The sequence below is a fragment of the Plasmodium yoelii genome (genome assembly GCF_900002385.2).
Source record: "Plasmodium yoelii strain 17X genome assembly, chromosome: 13".
Lineage (NCBI taxonomy): Eukaryota > Apicomplexa > Aconoidasida > Haemosporida > Plasmodiidae > Plasmodium > Plasmodium yoelii.
The window spans coordinates 564,413-584,792 of record NC_036185.2 but is presented as its reverse complement, the minus strand read 5'-3'; the positions used below and the strand labels follow the sequence as shown (position 1 = coordinate 584,792).

Sequence of the window (20,380 nt, the reverse complement as noted above, 5' to 3'; positions counted from 1 at the left end):
TGTATGACACTATGAGAGAATTTGATTAAACACGAAAGGATAATTTATATACGACGTTAGGCATTTAAAGATAAACCTTTCAATATGATATATAAATATATTTTTGTGTATCATTCATTTTTATATATTATAAATTTATGCCAATTTTGTTTGTTGTAGATTAATTTAAAAAAAGTTTTATATTTTTTATTTCATTTGTTCCTTTTTTATTTTATTCCATCAAATGTAAAATTTAACCTTAATATAAAACACATGATTTGGGTTAAGATAAAAAAGAAAGAAATAATAATGAAACCAGGTAATCAGATGTAGAAGTATTCAATAGTTATGTCAAGAAGAAGGTTAATAAAAAACAAAAAAGCACAATAAAAAAATTAACGAATTTAAAAAAAAAATAATAACAAATCTATTTAATGAAAAAATATTGAGTTAAAAATATGCATATAACTTGTTCAATTTGTATATATATTTATAATGGCGTAAAAAAAAATTAATTAAAAGAATGGATTAAAAAGAGCGATTTGATAGGAATACATTCGAGTTTCCATATCTATAAAAAATGTATACAAAATGTTTTCAAATTGCACATATGCATATATTTAAGTAGAAGGGGAAATATATCTTTAATCCTTTATTTTTTGGATTTTTAAAAATTGAATTTTAAAGTCATAGTTTTCTTATTTTAATTATTATATTTTTTAAAATACATCATCAAATTATTATAGGATATATCGAAATACATAAAGGTTATATTTTGTGTATATATATCAGAACGTTATTTTTATTTTAACAACAGGAATGAGCGATGAGAGTGGTTTGAAAAAGGCAAAAGAATATTTACACTTGCATGATATTTATATATAATGGATATTTTCCACATGTATCTTTGTTTGCATATTATATGTTTAGGACAATTTTTCATATTTTTATAGTCTTAAAATTTCAAATGTGCAATATATTATTAACCTCTGTAGTGTTTCATTTTATAAAAGAAAAATAATAATGTGGGATAAATTGTGCAAATAGCTAAAAATAAATTAAGACGATATAAAAATATAAGCATATGTTAACTATTCATTTTAGCTAGCTTTAATAAAAAAATATTATACGTAATTTTTTTTTAATTTGCTAGCTTCTGTATATAGACAATTTTAATTAATTTTAAACCTTTTATTTATAATATATATTTTTATAAACTCCAAAATATGTTTACAAATTTTAAAATACTTGAAATGATAAATGTCTCAACAAAAAACAAAAAAAATAAGTACAAATGAACGTATTTTTATTTTTTTTTTAAAATATGCAAATGAATAAAAAAAAAAATATATAATTTTTTTTGTTTGTGTACATTTATTTGAGAAGCTACTTTACAAAATAAATATATGTGCTTAATTCGTATCATTGAGATGCATCTGTATAAATTGTATCCTGTATTATTGTGAATAAATAATATAATAATATTTTTTTTTAAATATTTTCAAAACATAATTTCACTAATGTTATAATTTGCATATAAAATGAAAGACTATATCAAATAACCATTTAAATTTTCCATTAACTTTGGCATATGACAAATACGTATATACAACTTGTGAAAAAAACATTGTTTGGATATAAATATGTCTATACATATTATGGATAAAATTTTATTGATATTTTTCAAACAAAAATGTAGCAGTTAAATGATACCATTTAATATTACTTTAAATATATTTATAATTTTTATATTTAATATGCACCTGAAAAATGAAATACAATTGGAGAAAGAGAGATAAATATAATTAATAGTATTTAGTATGGTGGGTCCTATAATATTTTTACATATTTTTTTAAAATTATATTATTAAATTATATTATTAAATTATATTATTAAATTTTATAAAGATAATTACTTTTAAATAAAAAATATATATGTATGCATGTGTATTTTTAAAAATATTTTGCGTGCACATACAATTATATATGGCAGCATATTTACATATTTTTTTCCATTTTAAATTTGCATACATTATGAGATATATATGTATTTTTTCTTATAAATTTAATTTTTTAAAATATCTTTTGAATTTTAATTAAGAATAATTTATGAATAATTATGAAGATTATATGTTAATGTGTTTTGAATTTTGTATAAATGAATAAAAAAAGACGAATTATTACGGAAATTTTATATATATATATTTTTTTTTAATTTTTTTTTTGTTGTATTTTCTTTTTTTTTAATAAAAAAAAAATGGAAGTCTTAGCATGGAATGATATGCTAAAACCCCGAATAAAAAGGAGTCGAAGTATAATTGAAAGGGAAGAGAGTAACACGGAGCAATACAACAATTCCAATAACCAACTTGTCATATATAAAAATTCTTTTAAAAATAGTTCATTATGCTATGCATGGAATGCATATTTTGATAAGAATAAAGTAAAAAAGAATGTTATGGTTTGTTGTGATTTAAATAAGATATGTAATGAACTATTAAAAGGAATAGAAAATAATAGTTTGACAATAAAGACATTTTCATTTTTATTTATTGGTGTGTGCAATATATATAAGAAAAAGGTTCATTTTATTGGGCAAGATTATGATTTATTAAAAAGGAAGATATTGTCTTTGTATAAAAATAAAGATCAAGATGTGGATGAATTAGGAAATTCCAAGGATATTAAAAGGAGAAAAGTGGGAAAAAATGATAATGGTGATGATAATAATGGTAATAAAAGGCGATTAAGTAAGACACCTCTTAATATAAAGAGGGGATCTATCGGTTTAAATGAAGCAATACCATCTATAATTGATGATTTTACAGGAAGAAAATCCCGATTTTCTTTGACTGCTGATGAAATCAGTATAGCTGGAACAGAGCCCAACAATGGCTACTATTTAAATGACAGTGAAATGAATAACCAGCTACTTATGGATATGTCTGGTATTAATGATTTTAATTTTGATAATGACAATAATACTACTAATAATAACATGAATAATAATTACCATGATTTAGAAAAGGCATTAGAAGGTTCATTCATTTCTAGGCATAGTACACCTATAAACAATTTAGATGGATTAAATTTGAACAGATCTTTATCAGAATCTTTTAATCATATGGATAAATTAAATGCTGAAAATCCTATATTTAATAACATGATACCCAAAAATATGTTTTCTAATTTGGATGCTTCATTTAACGAAAAAAGTATGGGAGGAAATTTTAATAATTTAGAATTCAATTCTGTTAACAAAAGTGATGGGTTTAATTCCATGAGCTTTTACAATAATGCTGTTAATGGAGAAAATATGAATAATCTTAATTTATCTAATGATTATATGAATGGTACTGGTGGTAATCCATATATAAGAACAGATAATACTAATATGTTTAATAATATGAAAGATCGTAGCGGTATAAACAATTTTAATGGTGTTATTAACCCAGCTAAAGAATTTCAAGAGATTCCATATAATAATAATTTTATGGGTACTTTTCAAAACATGCATTCACCAATGAATAATAGAAACGATATGTATAATTTTAATCCATTTATTCGAATGAATTCAATGAGTAATAATAATTTTGATGGTAGAAACAATTTGAATAATTTTTCGCAAAGAATGAATAATCAATTTGGTGACATTGATGCAATGAGTAATGTAATGGTTGGGAGTATGTTTAGCCCTCGTAAACAAAAAAATACCCCACAAAAAAGTAATTATTTGAATAGATTAAATTTTGAAGCATATCAGAATTTTGATTATTTTGAGCAAAAGGATGATGATGTTTTTATTAAAAAATTGAATAGTTTGCTCGGATTAGACGAAAGTGAAGGTGAAGAAGAAAAGGCAAAAAAAGGAGAAGCATCCTTAGCAATTCCAGAGGAAGGAAAAGAAAAGGATAATTCTTCGGATAAAGACGATTTTGATATGGATAATTCTGATGATGAAAAAGACAAAAATAAAAACAATGAATTAGATTTACAAGGAAAAGATTCTAATAATAATAATAATAACAAATTGGACGTTTCGACATCGAACAAAAGTGATAATATGCAAGGGTCTAAAAAACGTAAAATAGAAAAACAAGTAGTTGATAAAAATTATATGATAAAAGAATCAGTAATGAGAAGTATACTAAAAAATGAAAGTGTTAATTATAAAAAGTTTTTGATTGATACTATAAATAATGAAATAAATGAGCAAATTCAAAGAGAGCATCGTGAATATCAAAATTTTTGTTTACAATCAAATATTGATAAAACAAAACCAATATATAAAATGGAAATAAATTTTGGATATGAATCATTAGATTATGAGGAGAAAAAAAATGTACTTGAAAATTATTTAAGTTATAGTGCAAACGACGCAAAATATTTATATGAAAATAAAAATGTATTAGATAATTTTAATATTAAAAAATGCTTAGATAATATTGATGGAAATGCTATATCTAATGAGAACGATAGTGCATTGTCTAGTAACTTTTTATCATTTGAAAATAATGAAGAATTAATGAAAAATAATTCTTTAAATATTGAAGAAGTAAGAGAGCAGTTTAATGCTTTCCCAATAGACCGAGATCATGTTATTCCTAGTGAGTTTAAAAACAAATTTAGCATAGATTTATCAATGACACAAAATGATCCAATGGATTTAAATTTAAATGACTTAAATTTTAAAGACGATATGGAATCTAGAATACATATGGACAGTCAGATATCTAAAAGTTTAGTGTTGTATGGTGATGATGGAAGTGTGAGTAAAGTTGATGATGGTCAAAATATACATAATTTAAACGAAAAATTAAATTGGGAATTTAATTCATCTTCTTTAGATTTGCCTGGGAATTCGAATTCTGATTTTATTAATATATTTAGTAAAGATAATGAGAGTATATTATTAGAAGATAAAAGCATAGATTTTGATATAAATTTAAAACAAGATTTTGATTTAATTGCAAAGGATTTATTAGAGGTTTATAAAAAATTATCAAAAAAAATTAATTATATATTTTTTGATTTAATTACAAAAAATGATAAATCAAAGGAAGAAATATCTATTCTATTTTATATTACTTTGCATTTGGCTAATTTAGGTTATATACAAATAATTCAAAAGCCAATACTTCCAGAGAATTTAAATTCATATGAGGAAAATTTTTCTCGCCCCATACTGATACAGTTCGTTGATCAGAAGGAAAATTAATGGGTTGTAAAAGTATGGAGATATATATAAAGATAAGAAATATATATTTTTTAAGCTTTATGTTTTAGAAAAAATTTTGGTTGCATATGTAAACAATTTTTTTTGAAATATTTTATAGTAGATTCATGTAGTACATGAATTTGATGTCAATTTCCTTAATGATTGAATATCAATGTTTAGTTTTCAATACATTAACTTTTTCCCAAATGAAAAATATTTTAACTCTTGTCGAATTATTTTTAGTGAATATACATTTGTGTACCTTTTATTAAGTTGAGCATATTATTATTTGCATTCTGTTATTATATAATTTAGTGCATTTTATATTATGTTTTCTTTATTTTGCCTGTTTTCTTCTGAATTTATTTTATGAATATTTTTGGATAACTTTGAAAATTGTAAATTAAATTATGAATATAGCAAAAAGAGTTATATGAGCATACACATATACATGTGTGTGTATATATCTTTGTTGAAAAATAAGAGCATATGGAAATTTCTTAAAATGTTTATGTGTCTCGTTATGTAGGAAATAAATTAGGATAAAAAGACAAACCCTAAATATTATATACATATTTTCCTCTTAATTTTCTAACAAATAAAGAGCATAAATTGCGAAGAAAACTATGATGATAAATCATGATATCATTTAACAAAAAATGTTTGTCCAATAAATATATTTTATAAATAGTATGGATATTCCCATAAAGTTTTTTTCTAACATTTTTCCTTCACACTATCATAGAAAATGGTGTTTTTTCATAAAAATAGAATGTGTTGATTTTTTATGCTATTGGATTACCGATATTTTATTTTTTGATTTAATTGAGAGATCAATAAATAAAGAATATATTATATTATAATAAAATAGAAACCGCAATCTTTAACAAAAATAATATCAGTTAAAAATAAACAAAATATGTAATTAAATATTACATTTAAGACTTGATTAAGGACAAATAAAATTAAAAAATGCATATATTAATAAGTTATTTTATAATATATTTTAATAGTCAGCTTTTACAATAATTTTTATAATTTTTTTCGTTTTTTTTGTTCTTTATTTTAGTGTATGCGCAATGGACATTTTTTTAATATGTCAATCATTGTGAAGCATACGAAAAGGCAGTATATTTTACGTCATTTTATGTATTATTTATTGATACTGTTATGTTGCTAATTTTATTGTATTATTTTATTTATTTTTTTTAACATTTTTTTTTGTTAATATATTATATTTTTAATTTTTATTATACATATGTATTATTGTATTTTTTTGTTTGATATATGGAGGCCTTTGGTAATTTTACACAATTTTGAATATTCTCTGAAGAAATATATAAAAAAATTTAAGAATATTCTGATGTGTTAAATTTTATTATTTATAAATGTGTATTATATACGATATACATAGTGTATACGCTTTCATATATGTATACTTTTATAAATACTCTTCACATGTATTTATTTATTTTTTTTTAATGGTAAAATGCCACTATAAATATAAATAAAATAAAAGAAAAAAAGATAATAGGCGCCTTTTCGTTCTTTCTTTTGTTTTTTTAATGTATGTTTCTGTACATAATTATTGTTTCATTTGATACAACCAAAATAAATAAAATAATAGATAAGAGAAAAAATATATAAAAAGAAATTGGTCTAATAGCTAGCTGTAAATATTACAAAAAATATATTGCATAATGTGTGTAAATATTTTCTTTTAAAAAATATGGAATACACATAATGCAATATATTTTTTTAAGTCTCGAAATTTAACGTATTCTTACTAATATACGATTTTTTTGTTTAAATTTGGAAAATTAATGCGTGATTGAAATAAACGGGGAAAGTGAATATAAATAATAAAGAAATAATAGTATTAATTTGTAATATCTATATGTAAAAATTAAAAAAAGACAAAAAAATATAGTGGGATATATTTAAATAACCACTATGTATATAGTTATAAAAAAACTGGTTCTGTCCAGTTATTATTATTTATTTTGTTTCGTTTTTTCACTTTTTTTTTCATCAATTATTGTGCAAAAAAAATATAAAATCGTTGAAAAACATGAATAGATTTTTTGATATAAATAATAATAACAATGAGTGATGATGAGTTTTTTCGAGATAAATGTAGTAATTCATTACAATACATTAAATGTAAAACTAGTACAAAAATAGATGATATATTAAAAAGAAGAAAAGACAAAAAAATAAAAGAAGAGCATGGTGAGTTAAAAGGTAGTATAAATGGGGGGTCCTTTGTTGGAATTGAAAAAATAAAAAGTGAAGAAAAATATAATGATCAAAATAAAGGCATATATAAATTTAATAGTAATAGCACTAACAAAAAAAGTACAAATGATAGTAGTTATGACAATTATTTAGCAGATGATTATATAAATGAAGATAATAATTTAAACTCGTTTAATAGTGTATGCATAAATAGCAAACTTGATTATTCGAATATTCTCAATAGAAAATCACTAGAAAAAAAAAATTTTCATAATAATAATAATGATGATGAAGATAGTGATAATAGTGATGAATATGATTTATATGGGTTTAAAAATATTCGAAGATATTCTAAAGAATGTTCTTTTAATGCACGTGATAAAATAAAAGATAATGCAGAAAAAAAATATTCTTTAGAGAAATATAACACCATAGATAATATCGGGCCAATAGCACCAATTAATAGTATATCTGGTGATAATATTTTAAAACGAGGTATAAAAACATGTACTAACATTTCTGAATATAATTCTATGAATAATAAAATTGAAGTAAATGCAACATCGTTAGAAAATGTGAACAAATATGAAAATGATAAATATAATAGTATGGAATATAAAAATGATGATTACGTAAAAATAAATACTAAAGATTCTGAAATAAATCAGAGAGAAGAAAAAAACATTTATAAAAGTCCTAGCACAGATGCTATTTTGTCTCGAATTAAAAGTGATGATAATGATAATTTATGTGATAATAAAGATGACATATATGCAAATATGACGGATTTAAATAAAATGTATATGCAAGATGGAGATATGAAAAAATTGTATACACAAGATGGAAATATAAACAAAACCCCTACGAAAACATTTTCAAAAAGCTATTTTGAATATCTAAAATTTGAGACAGCTGGTAAAATGAACATAAGTGAGTTAGAAACACCATTAAATTTAAAGGATGATAAAGAGGATTATAGTGGAAATACTCCATTCATAGCTTATTACTTAGCAGGACAACCCGAAAATAAAAGTTTAAATGGTGAAGAAGACAATTTGGAAAATAAAATATCGAGTTTTAATAAGGAAATTGATAAGGATTATTCGAAGGAAAATTTTCACGAACCTTTCAAATTTGATATTAATACAAAAGAGAAAGGTGATGAACCCGAACCTGAAGAAGCAGAACGTACAGAAATCGAAGAAAATACATTTAACATTATAAAGGATAATAGCTTCTCAAAAAAGAGAAATCATTCTTTTAGTAATAATAATATAATAGATGTTAATCAAATGAATCCAAATGATAATAAAGATGAGTTAGACATTTTCAGAAGAGTTAGTGTTACTTCTAAAAAGTATAATTTTATAAAAACTGAAGAAGAGTATAATGATATGCTAAAAGAGCGTGATATTAAATTGAGTAGCAATAAAAGTGTGTCTAGAAAAAGTACGAATAATGCAAATGGTTTGGATATTTTAGAAAAAGTTAATACTGAGAAAAATATAAATAATAATGATGTAAGTTTTACAGATAAAATATTTTCGTGTAACAATTTTAATATAATGAATACGACCACATTTAAAGATAATCTTTTTAAAGAACCGAAATATAGCAAGTTAGATCATAATGAAATAAATTTTGAAAAATATAAAGGTGATATGTTATATTATAGTATAAATGATAAAAATGGTATAAACGAAAATGAAAATATTGGGTTAAGTAAAAATATAACTTTTTTTAATACAAATGAGGATAATTATGATCAAATAGATAGAATAGATACAATACCATTAAATAAAAGACTTTCTATGTATGGAAAAAGTTATGATGATATAATTAATGAAGGGAATATAAATAATAATAATGATAATAACAATATTTATAATAATCCCAATACTTTGGGTAGTATGAAATTTATTCCAAATAGCTCGGTAATGATAAACCAATGGCAATTTAAGGATGGTGATATAAATAACATTCCTATTAATCGAAGTAAAAGTTACACTAATATAATTGGAGGGAACTCAAATAGTGATATATATAAAAATACAAATAATATAAATTATAATAATAAATTTATGTCAAATAATGATTTTAAAAGTGGTTATCAAATTGTTGATACAGAAGGGGAGAATATAAATTTTAGAAATTCATCATATGAAAGTAAAATAAGAAATATTGAAAAATACATTAATGATAATAAAAACAATGCAATTAGAAAATCGAATTATATAAATAAGTATATGACAACGCATGATGATAATACATTTGGAGGAGATACGATAAATAAAATGAATACTAACAATTTTCATATAGACAATCCAAATCTTCTAATAAACAATATAAATAATCGCATTATGGGGAATAGTGTCAAAGGGGACAATATTAACAAAGTAGAAAATTACGAACAAAATACATCAGAACAATTTTTCAAACAAAATGATATTACGAATTATTCCTCTGGAAATGGTGGTGATAATAATTCAAAAGTGATAAATCTTATGGAAAAGAGTAACACATTTAACAAATCGATTATTTCCGAAAATGATGGTTTTATCCCTTTAAATAAATATATTGCAAATAGACTAAGTGAAACTGCCGATTTTGGCTATAAGGAAAGTCCTTATATGGAAGAATCAAAAAGCGATGAACATAACAAAAATTTTGGTATCCATACCTTGGGCAATAATGATATTAATAATAATAACGAAAATAATAATGGATATAATCATGATATTACAAAAAAATATTGGGTTGATTTTATGAAAAAAAGCTTTGATAATATCGATGTGAACGAAATAAAAAATAAAATTTTAAACGATTATGCTAAGGTGAATAATAATAATAGTGAAAATAAAGCAAACATGGATATGGAAAAAAAAAATTCATTTTACAAAGATCCAAATGAAGACACATTAGCTAAATATATACATGAACAAATTAAGGGTAGCATAACTGAAGTAGTTGAAAAAATATTAAGTCATAAAGAAATAAATTTTGAGATAAATGGAGAAAAAAATAATATAATAAAAAAAAAAACGGAAAGTTTCAATGGTGATATGTTATCGACTCAGGGTAACAATTATTTGGCAATTGATAATGTTAAGAAGGAAGAGGGACATTATCGAAACAATTCTAAGATTAATGATGATGATAATAATAATAATATGAATGCTAGTGTATCTATTAGTAACAATAATATCGACAATGTACCATTAAAATATGATTTTAAAAAAGAAGGAAAAAACGAAGAAATTGGAAAAAGAGAAACTCAAATAGAGTCGTGTGAAGAGGTAATGGATGATGCAAAATTGAAAACAACCGAAATAAATAATGAAATGATAATTTTAGAAGAAGAAGATATTGAAGAGTTATATAAACTAAATAAGCATTTAAAAATGAGCAATGTTAAAAAAATAATTGAGATAAAAAAAGATGATTGTAATAAAAAAAAACAAATAAAATGGAAAGATCTATTATCTAATTGTATAAATGTAATTTATTATTTAATTAATGACAATAATAAAAAAACAAATAAAATGAATAGTTTATTAAGTGATATAAACAATATTAGCGAATTTGAAAAAAAAATTGACAATTTAAATAAAGAGAATCAAAAATTAAAACTTGAAATTGTGCATAAAAATGAAGAAATTAAAAAACATAATTATAAGGAACGAATAAATTTGAATAATAAAATAAGTGATTTGTCTAAAAAAAATATAAATTATGAAAAAGAAATTAATATATATAAAAATAAAGTCGCTACATTAAACAATAAAATAATAAATAAAGACAACGAAATCGATCAATTAAAAAAACAATATCAAATTATTTTAGATGAAATAGAGAATTGTAAAAAGGATGCTAAAGCTATTATCAAACAAGTGTTAAATAAAAAACATACAAATTTTATAGACAAGCAATGTTTAGATATTTCAAAATATTATAATATCCAAATTAATGGATTAAAGAAAGAAATTAAAAATTTAAAAGATCTTATTAAAAATGAAGCAAAAGAAAAAATATTGTTAAATAAAAAGTTAAATGAATTGATTCAGTCAAATAAAGATATTGGAAGTAATGCTGACAAAAATGATCTTATTGAAACAGGGATATATGAAACAGATGATCATGATAATAAATATGATGAAAAAAAAAGTAGTGATGATAATGTGTCAAAAGAACATACTAAATTAGGCAAAATTAAGAAAGGAGAAGATAAACAAAAAAATGAAGATAAGTATAAAATTATGTATTTTAATTTGGTTGAAGAAATGAAGGAGATTAAAAAAAACATTGAGGATCAAAAAAAAACAAATTTGGAACAAAATCAAGAAATACAAAGCCTTAAAAATCAAGTAAATACGTCTGAAAAATTTTTAGATGTATATCAAAATATTTTTAAGGAAAATCCTAATTTAGATAAAAAAATCAATAATGGAGAAAAAGTAACTGAACAAAATCATACTGATATTCACAATAATAGTTCTATCAATGTAAGCAATTTTAGTAATGTTGATCGATTGAATAATTACGATTATAATAACAGTAACAATAATGATGATAATAATTTTATTGATAATTCAAATATAGCTAATGAATATTCTAAGCAAGGTTTAATACAAACAAATAAGTACAAACATAATATAAAATCGATGTCTTCTATGCAAAGATTGGGGCTTTCTAAGGAGAATTTAGAAATATCAAAGAATGGCATTGAAAATACTTGTAAAAAGAAAGATATTGGAAAAAAAAATGATAATTCTGGTATAATTGTATCAGCGTATAATGAATACAAAAATAACAAATATCCGATGGAAGGAAATTATTCTTGTCACACCAAAATGTATGAGAATCCATATCTAAACAGTTTTGTAAAAATGTTTATAGAAAATGCTTCTCATCTTGGTATATCATTGGATAATTTTAAAAGTTTCCTTGAGAAGCCCGAAAATGATTACTCAGATAAAAAGTGTAAAAATTCAATTGATGAGAGCAATAAAATATTATATAATAATTTAATGAATTATGAAAAAGTTGAACTGATTAATATGTTTGTAAATATTTGTAATGATTTAAAAACTGATAATATATTTATTATAGTACAATTTGTAAAATTTTTATCTTTTATTGTATATGAGCAATTGCCTTTGTTTACATCTTTTTATTGCAATGTTGCATCTGTAACATCTATGGATTCAACAAACCCAGTAATATCTTTAGCTTCTATTATTTCATTAAATTCGCTCAAATTTGAAGAATGTATTAATGTTATAAAGAAATGGAAAGATAATTATATAAATACAAACAAATATTATCAATTCAGAAAAAATGTTTTATTAATTTTTCAATCTGAATTAAAAGATCTTCGAAAAAATCAAGTCGACTTTCGATGTGTGGACATTATAAAAAATATGTACCAGAAGAATATGGAGATATCTAAGTTTTCAAATGTAATACAATCTGTCTATATATATGTATATGCATACCTTTGAATGCTGTAAATTATAAAATTTAAGAAGGGGAAAAGGGAAATTCCTAAACATATGGGCATTTTATTACATATTGTGGTGTTTGAATTAGTAAAATTTCTGTATACTGTTTTTCATTTTATTCAATTATATTTTTGTTATTTCTTAATTTAGGACCCTTTTGAAAAAGCAGAATCAATAATAAATAAACAATCGAAGGAAATTATAAGTAAAATTATCAAAGCATATATGAACCTTTATAAAATCGAAAAGATAAATCAAATTATACCGCATATGAATACCATGAATTCAAAGGTACATTTAATTAGGATATAGATATATTAGTATTATTTTTTATCATTTATTTTATTTCCTTCTTATACAAGCCAGTAAATCGTATAGTTGAATTTATATGATTCTCATTTTTTTGTCTATTATCTATCATTATTTTCTTCTTTTTTTCTCTTTTTAAGATTAAAACACAATCGTATTTTATAAAATCCATATCCTCATGTTTAAATTTAAATAAATCGGATAGTTTTCAAGAGGTAAAACATTGGAGGAGAAAAAAAAATGAAAAATATTATATATCCAATTATCTAAAACATATTTTGTTATTTTCTTGTTCTTACTATGCATGGTTGTAAGTATCACATTTATTGACAATATTTTTTTTGACAGATTGGAAATCAGATAAAGGAATTAACAACAATTCGTGTGATCAACGAAAAAATAAAAAACAGGTAGTTAGCCCCCCCTAAATATGAATACATGTATATACACATTCATAATAGCAATTTCCTAAAATGGTTTATTATTTTTTTATTTATGTAAATCAGAATCAACATGGATCAAATTGATGAATATATTGCCGCCTATACAATTATGGGGACCCTAAAAAAATACCTAAACATTACACATACAAAGGACCTATTACCATCTATATCTAAAATTATCCAAAAAAATAAATCAACCTTATAAGAAAATCAAAAAAGTGTTTGTTTATTATTATTTTATTTTTTTTCTTTTTTGTAACATAAAATTTGGCATTTTTTTTAAATCAATTATTTTTTGAACTTATTTTTTGTCACAGTTATATGTGTTAGTTTACTTGTTTATTAATTATCTTATTAGTACCTTTATTTTATTATTATTATTTTTTTTTTTTGTTCATATTTATGTTAAAAAATTAAGTGGAAAAAAACTTCTAGCCATGTATATTAATATTATTATACGTGTCTAATTTTGTTGATTATTTTGTTTTTCTAAAATATAGAAAAAATATCATTACATGAATAAAAAGCATTTGAATGTAAATACACAATAACTTGTGAGATGAGTTTTCCCCCAAAATGCATATATACCAAATACCTTTAGCAAAATCATATGTAATATCATACTTATGAATGTAAATTTCAAAAGGGCAAATTGGTTGTACAAATTTATAAAGAACGAATATATATACACATAAATATAATTATAGTGTTGACAAAATGATGAAAAAATATCGTCATAGTTGATGCTTGTTGGTAGCATTTTTTTTATTTATATTTTTTTGTTTGATTTTTTTTGGGCTCTTTTTTATTGCATTTCCTTATATATTTTTTGTTGTATTTAATTTTTTACATGGCAGATTTTATAATTTCAGTGAATGAGGTCTTTAATGAGCTTGTTCCAACTAAGAAACCATCGATATCTTCTTGCTTAATTAATGAAGTACAATTTTCAACGCTAACACTACCTCCGTATAAAATTCTGATTTTATTTGCTTGAGCTTCTCCACACATTTCTTTTACAATTTTTCTAATTTCTTTATGAACTTCTTGTGCTTGCTCTGGTGTGGCTGTTTTTCCGGTTCCAATAGCCCAGATAGGTTCATAAGCTAATATGACATTATCAAAGTTTTCAATTAAATCAACAAAAGCTTTTACTTGTTTTGTGATTACATCGATAGTTTTGTTGGATTCTCTTTGTTCTAGTGATTCACCAAAACACACAACAGCTTTTAAATTATTTTTGATAGCTTGTTGTAGCTTTTGCCTTACATCTTCATCAGTTTCATTAAAATATTTTCTTCTTTCAAAATGGCCAATTAAAACATATTCGATATTTAAGTTTTTTGCAATTTCTGCACTAACTTCACCAGTATATGAACCATTTCCAAATTTTGAAACATTTTGTATACCAGTTCCTATTTTTTTATTTAATAATTTTCTAGTAAGATCATAGTGTACACTTACAGGGAATACAACAACATCTGAAATTGTTTAGGAAATAATTTGTAAAAAATATATATAAAGATAACATGGATAATTGGAGAAAATATATACATATATGCAAATATGGAAAGGACACTGCTTAGTTAATAATACTAATGTGACTTCATAAATAGATGTGAATACACAAAATCATTTAAACGTGAAAAAAAGAAGCTATGAAACCCCTTAAATTGTTATAATATGAATATATAATATAGGGTCATAATGGTGAATAATATTATGTAGCATTATCATTAAGTATATATGTATAAATATATGGGTATATGTGTGCAAATAAACTTAATGGTAAAATGCATATGTTGTCATTTAAATTTTCCACATTATATAAATTATGTGTTAACATATAATATACTTCTTTTATATACCTAGTTTGCTTGGATCGAAGTCCACGGTATTAAAACTGTCTGCCAAAGTTTTTATACTATCTTCGGTACCATTACATTTCCAGTTAGCAGATACAAAATATTTTCTTGCCATTTTTAAATCAAAATAAAATGTTTGAATAATTTTATATTATTAAAAAAATGTGTTTTTTATTTAAAAGTATTAATTATGTTTCTTATATATTAAAAGAAGAATAACGAAAATTTATTTTTTATTAAAAAAAAAAATTTTTAATAGTGATCAGGATAATTATATTTTAAATAAAATATTTTAATATAGAAAGCCCAAATAACTGTGTTTTAAAGGACATAAAATTGAATAAAAAAAATGCATGAAAAAAAATTATCAAAATTAAAGAAAAAATAATTAAATAGTATAGAATTATAAAATAGAAATTAATATAAATAGCACTGGAACAAACTGTATACTAAAAAAACAAGAATACGCAATAACCACGTGCAAATGTAGGAATTTTATGGCGCGGTATATTATTAAAGAAATTATTATATGGAAGTAGCAAATAATAGCGCTGTACTTTTTTTTTCTCGCTTTTTTATTAAATTAAAAAAATATATCCCTTTAAAGTTATAATTTATAGAAAATATAAATTTCCATATTTTGAATTAAATATATGTGCATTTTTATTTTTATACTATCTCTATACATATTGTCATGTAATATGTTTGGTATTAATTTTTTCATAATTTTATATCTATTTATTTATAAGTCCATTCTCTCAATTAATTTTTTATGTTATTATAATACCCTTAAAGTAATTATGAAACGTTACACGACAAAAATTATGAGCCTAAACATTTTTATATATTATTAATTTTAACATGATGCATGTTATTATTTTAAAAATAAAAAAAATTATTTTTTTATATCTTTCCATATTTAATGATAAAATAATATATATACTTTGGCAAATTGTATAAGAAAAGGCTACAGTACCAAAAAAATGCTTGAAATTATTTCTTTAATTTATGTCATTTATATATATAGAAGATAGTTTATTAAGATACACAAATTGGTGTAGTAAAATATGTTTAACATTTTTAAAAACAATAATTAGCTCATTATATAGTACTGTAATTAATTTTTTTTTATAATATCTTAATAAAAACAATATATTATAGAATATAAGGTTCGTGTGTAATACTATATAACGTGGATATATTTTTATGTGGACAAAATTCTGATGTATATAGACATGTAATAGTGAATGACATTTTAAAGTTGTAATTTTATTAAATATAATATGTATATATCCCAAAAGGGATGTGTGTGTGTGTTTTTTTATTCACTCAGGGTTGTATCACTCTGCATATTATTATTACTATATTAGTAGTATTTTATTATTGCTACTCTATTATTTTTTTCGTTTTTTTTAATTATTTGAAGGTTGTATAATTGTAAAATAGTTGGTGATTATTTCAAAAAACAAAAAAACTTATGTGTAACCTTGTTATCAAATATATGTGCAAAGGTGTTCATTAAAAATGTAGAGCCAACTACATTATAAAAAAAATGTGCAATAATATATATATATATAATATATATGTACATGCCGTTTTTTAAGAAAAAAAATATATCATTTTATTTATATTATTTATACATTTTTTAATAAATAACATAATATATTAATATATAATAATAACAATAAAATAATAATATAAAAAAAAATGAATACAATAAAAGAATTTAAATTATAAAAAAATAAGCATGTGCATATATATATATAAATATATATAAACTATCATGTTATTAAAAAGAGGAAACATAAGGTGAATGATAAGGATAAATATAAGTAGTTTTATATATGCATAATACAAATATTATATGCAATTAGAAAATAAAAATAAATAAGTGTACTCAATATATAATATATTTTTTCCCTTTTAAATGTTAATAAAATATATATACTTACTGTTTCGTATTCATATAATGTGTGAATTATTTAAGTTGTTTTCAAAAAAATTATGATATATAAGTGTATTTTAAAATAAAACAAAGTTATTTAATTTGTATATATATTATTTTTGGTGTATCGTGGGGATAAGATAGTATATCCACAATCGAATGTATTTAAATTATTATCATACTTAATAATATTATATGCTTTGGTATTTTGAAGTAATACATTTTTATATCTAATTCATTTTTTTTCCGCTACTTGCCCATGGTTCTTATATTATTAAAATTATGTGGCTATAATACATGATTGTGTTTATATTTCTCCATCAAAAAATAATATTTACCAATAACCCATACTTTTTGTCACAATAGCTATTATAACAATAATTACAGGTATTAGTTTACTGTCAATAAAAAATTTATTACAATTGTTATTATATGCTTTCAATTGGTTTTTTAAACTTTCGTTTTCTTTTTCTAATGCTACTTTTTGTTTATCCACAAAAACACAATAATTTAAAAGCTCGTGGTATTTTCTCTGCATGCTCGGCAAACTTCCTTTTAATCCTAAAAAAATGAAGAAATAATAAAATATAAAAAGTTAATGTGAGTAATATATGAAAATAGTAGTAACAATGATGAGAAGCATGTGAATGTCATTATGTATACTCCACACGTTGGAGCATAACAAAAAAGTACGAACATGAATTTGAATTTATCATATATTTAATTATTTGTGTGCATATAACTGCAAATGATTTTGTTTTTATATATTACCATCATCTGGATTTATGCTAGTATCCGTATAATTTAAATTGTGATTTTTATGATTCATTTCTGAAAGAGGATTATTATTAGATGGTAAATATGAATGGGGTAATTTACTTGAGGTTTCATCGTTTAATACAACTACAAGTTTATGATCTTGTATTTCACTTTTATTAACTGTGACCCAAAATTGTTTATCAACAGTTGTATCATTATCGACATTTAAGCATTGAACTTGAAATTTATCATTTGATATATTATCTTTATCTGATAAGGGCTGTAAAATGATTTGAATGTCTATTGTTTCTCTTACATTAATTAGCCCAAAAGATGGTCTAACTAAATAGTTATTTGGAGCAGTTGTTTTTATTTTAAATGCGACTTTTCTATCACTTATATTTTCTAACTTAACTACTTGTGTAACTGCTTGAAAATGTACAAGAGGGAATTCAATATTTTTTTCGGGGGTAACTCTTAGTAGTTTCATTTTTTATACTATAATATGAAAATGTTTATTTATTTTGTTGTGTTATTAGCTTTTTCTTCCCTTTCTTATTTCACTCTTATTTAACATTTAATTTTGTATTTTGAAATCAAGCCTATCCTTTCTGTTATTCCTTTCGGGGTCAATTCGATATTATTTTTGGAAGAAAAATACTATTTATGAATCTATATTTTGTCACTTTAATATTATCCTCCGTTATTAAAATCCCCAATAATAAAATACACAAATGTATGCATGAATGAATGTATAAACACCTTAATTAGGAAAATTATTCCATATATAAAAAAATAAATGGTTAATACCTTTTATATTAATGAATGTACTATAAATAATTTACGGCATGTGATGAATAAATATTTATATATGTATATATTATTATACGTATAAATGAATGAGTATATAATATACATATACTTGTATGACTTATATATACATTTTGATGTTTTGGGTTCTTTTATCAATCCATTTTTAAGCAAAGAATTTGTTTTATGATAAAAAAAAATATATATTAAAATAAATATAATAAAATTATCACCTTAATATAAAAGTAAAAAAAATAATATAAAAATAAGTGTATTTAAGATAAAAGCCATACAAAGTTTTACACAAATAATCGTAAAAATTAATGATTTCAATAACTTTTCCTTGCATTAAAAAAAATGAAAAAAGGCTTTATAATAAAAAAAAAATATAATAAATATTAAATGGAATATATATTCCTTTATATAGATAAAATACCAATTATGCATATATAAATTATTATTATATATAAGGCAATAATATAGTCATAATATGTATGCAATTATATATAATATAATTTAATATATAAATATATGATTTATATTAGCGTAAATATATACGTAAAAAACAATATAATTATGCAAACATAAAAAATCGTTATGAGCATGAAAATTGGAAAATTTTATGAAAGTAAGGAAAAATTTAATATTAAAAACATGAGCAATAATACCATAATATTTTTCTTAAAATGCGAATTTAATATGTATCTATGCACATATTTTGAAATAATAAAAATTTTATATTTATAAGAGTTTTCCACTTTATATAATATATTTTAAATATATGTTAAAAAAATGGAACAAAAGATAAAGGAAATATATTATTTATTATTGTTATTATTTTTTTGCGTAATGAGAGACATGTTTGTCAAAAATGCTTGTATTTAAATATACGCATATAACATAAAAAACGATATGTATTTTAGTTGGATAAAATGAAAAATGACGAAAATATGTACACAATCATTATATATATATGTATACACCTTTAAAAAATTAAGGTTGTAAAGCAAAAATAAATGATATGATAAACTCAATAGCAAAATCAGGCAAAATTATGTGTACATATCTGGTAAGAGATAATAATGGTGGTGAAAAAATGGTATGTTATACTATAATATAAATTTCGATATTTAACCATTTATTAAAATAATACTCTTTCTTTTTTAATTTGAAAATAGTAAATTTAAATGAATAAAAATTGGCATAATAATAATGTAGTGAGATATTGAAATGCTGCATTTAAATGGACATAGCAATGTATTTTATGCATTTCGTTATTTTGAATATGTTTTTTTTTTTAATTTTAATTTTTC

General features: G+C 22.0%; 4 protein-coding genes across 4 annotated transcripts; 2 read left to right on the top strand and 2 right to left on the bottom strand.

The window, feature by feature from the left end:
* Positions 1–2,236: 2,236 nt before the first annotated feature.
* On the top strand, positions 2,237–5,197 carry PY17X_1307800 (conserved Plasmodium protein, unknown function; the record flags this gene model as incomplete). Its single annotated transcript, XM_719487.1, has 1 exon — positions 2,237–5,197. One exon carries the CDS (start codon positions 2,237–2,239, stop codon positions 5,195–5,197), a length of 2,961 nt encoding a protein of 986 aa, XP_724580.1.
* A 2,105-nt stretch (positions 5,198–7,302) lies between these two features.
* PY17X_1307700 (conserved Plasmodium protein, unknown function) lies at positions 7,303–13,893 on the top strand (the record flags this gene model as incomplete). Its single annotated transcript, XM_022957005.1, has 5 exons — positions 7,303–12,894; positions 13,087–13,227; positions 13,386–13,460; positions 13,594–13,655; positions 13,752–13,893. 5 exons carry the CDS (start codon positions 7,303–7,305, stop codon positions 13,891–13,893), a joined length of 6,012 nt encoding a protein of 2,003 aa, XP_022813493.1.
* A 641-nt stretch (positions 13,894–14,534) lies between these two features.
* PY17X_1307600 (triosephosphate isomerase, putative) lies at positions 14,535–15,668 on the bottom strand (the record flags this gene model as incomplete). Its single annotated transcript, XM_022957004.1, has 2 exons — positions 14,535–15,169; positions 15,557–15,668. 2 exons carry the CDS (start codon positions 15,666–15,668, stop codon positions 14,535–14,537), a joined length of 747 nt encoding a protein of 248 aa, XP_022813492.1.
* A 2,164-nt stretch (positions 15,669–17,832) lies between these two features.
* On the bottom strand, positions 17,833–18,747 carry PY17X_1307500 (vesicle-associated membrane protein, putative; the record flags this gene model as incomplete). The annotated part of the gene is made up of 2 exons (XM_722540.1): positions 17,833–18,059; positions 18,270–18,747. The coding sequence occupies 2 exons, from the start codon at positions 18,745–18,747 to the stop codon at positions 17,833–17,835; spliced, it is 705 nt and encodes a 234-aa protein (XP_727633.1).
* Between the last annotated feature and the right edge of the window lie 1,633 nt (positions 18,748–20,380).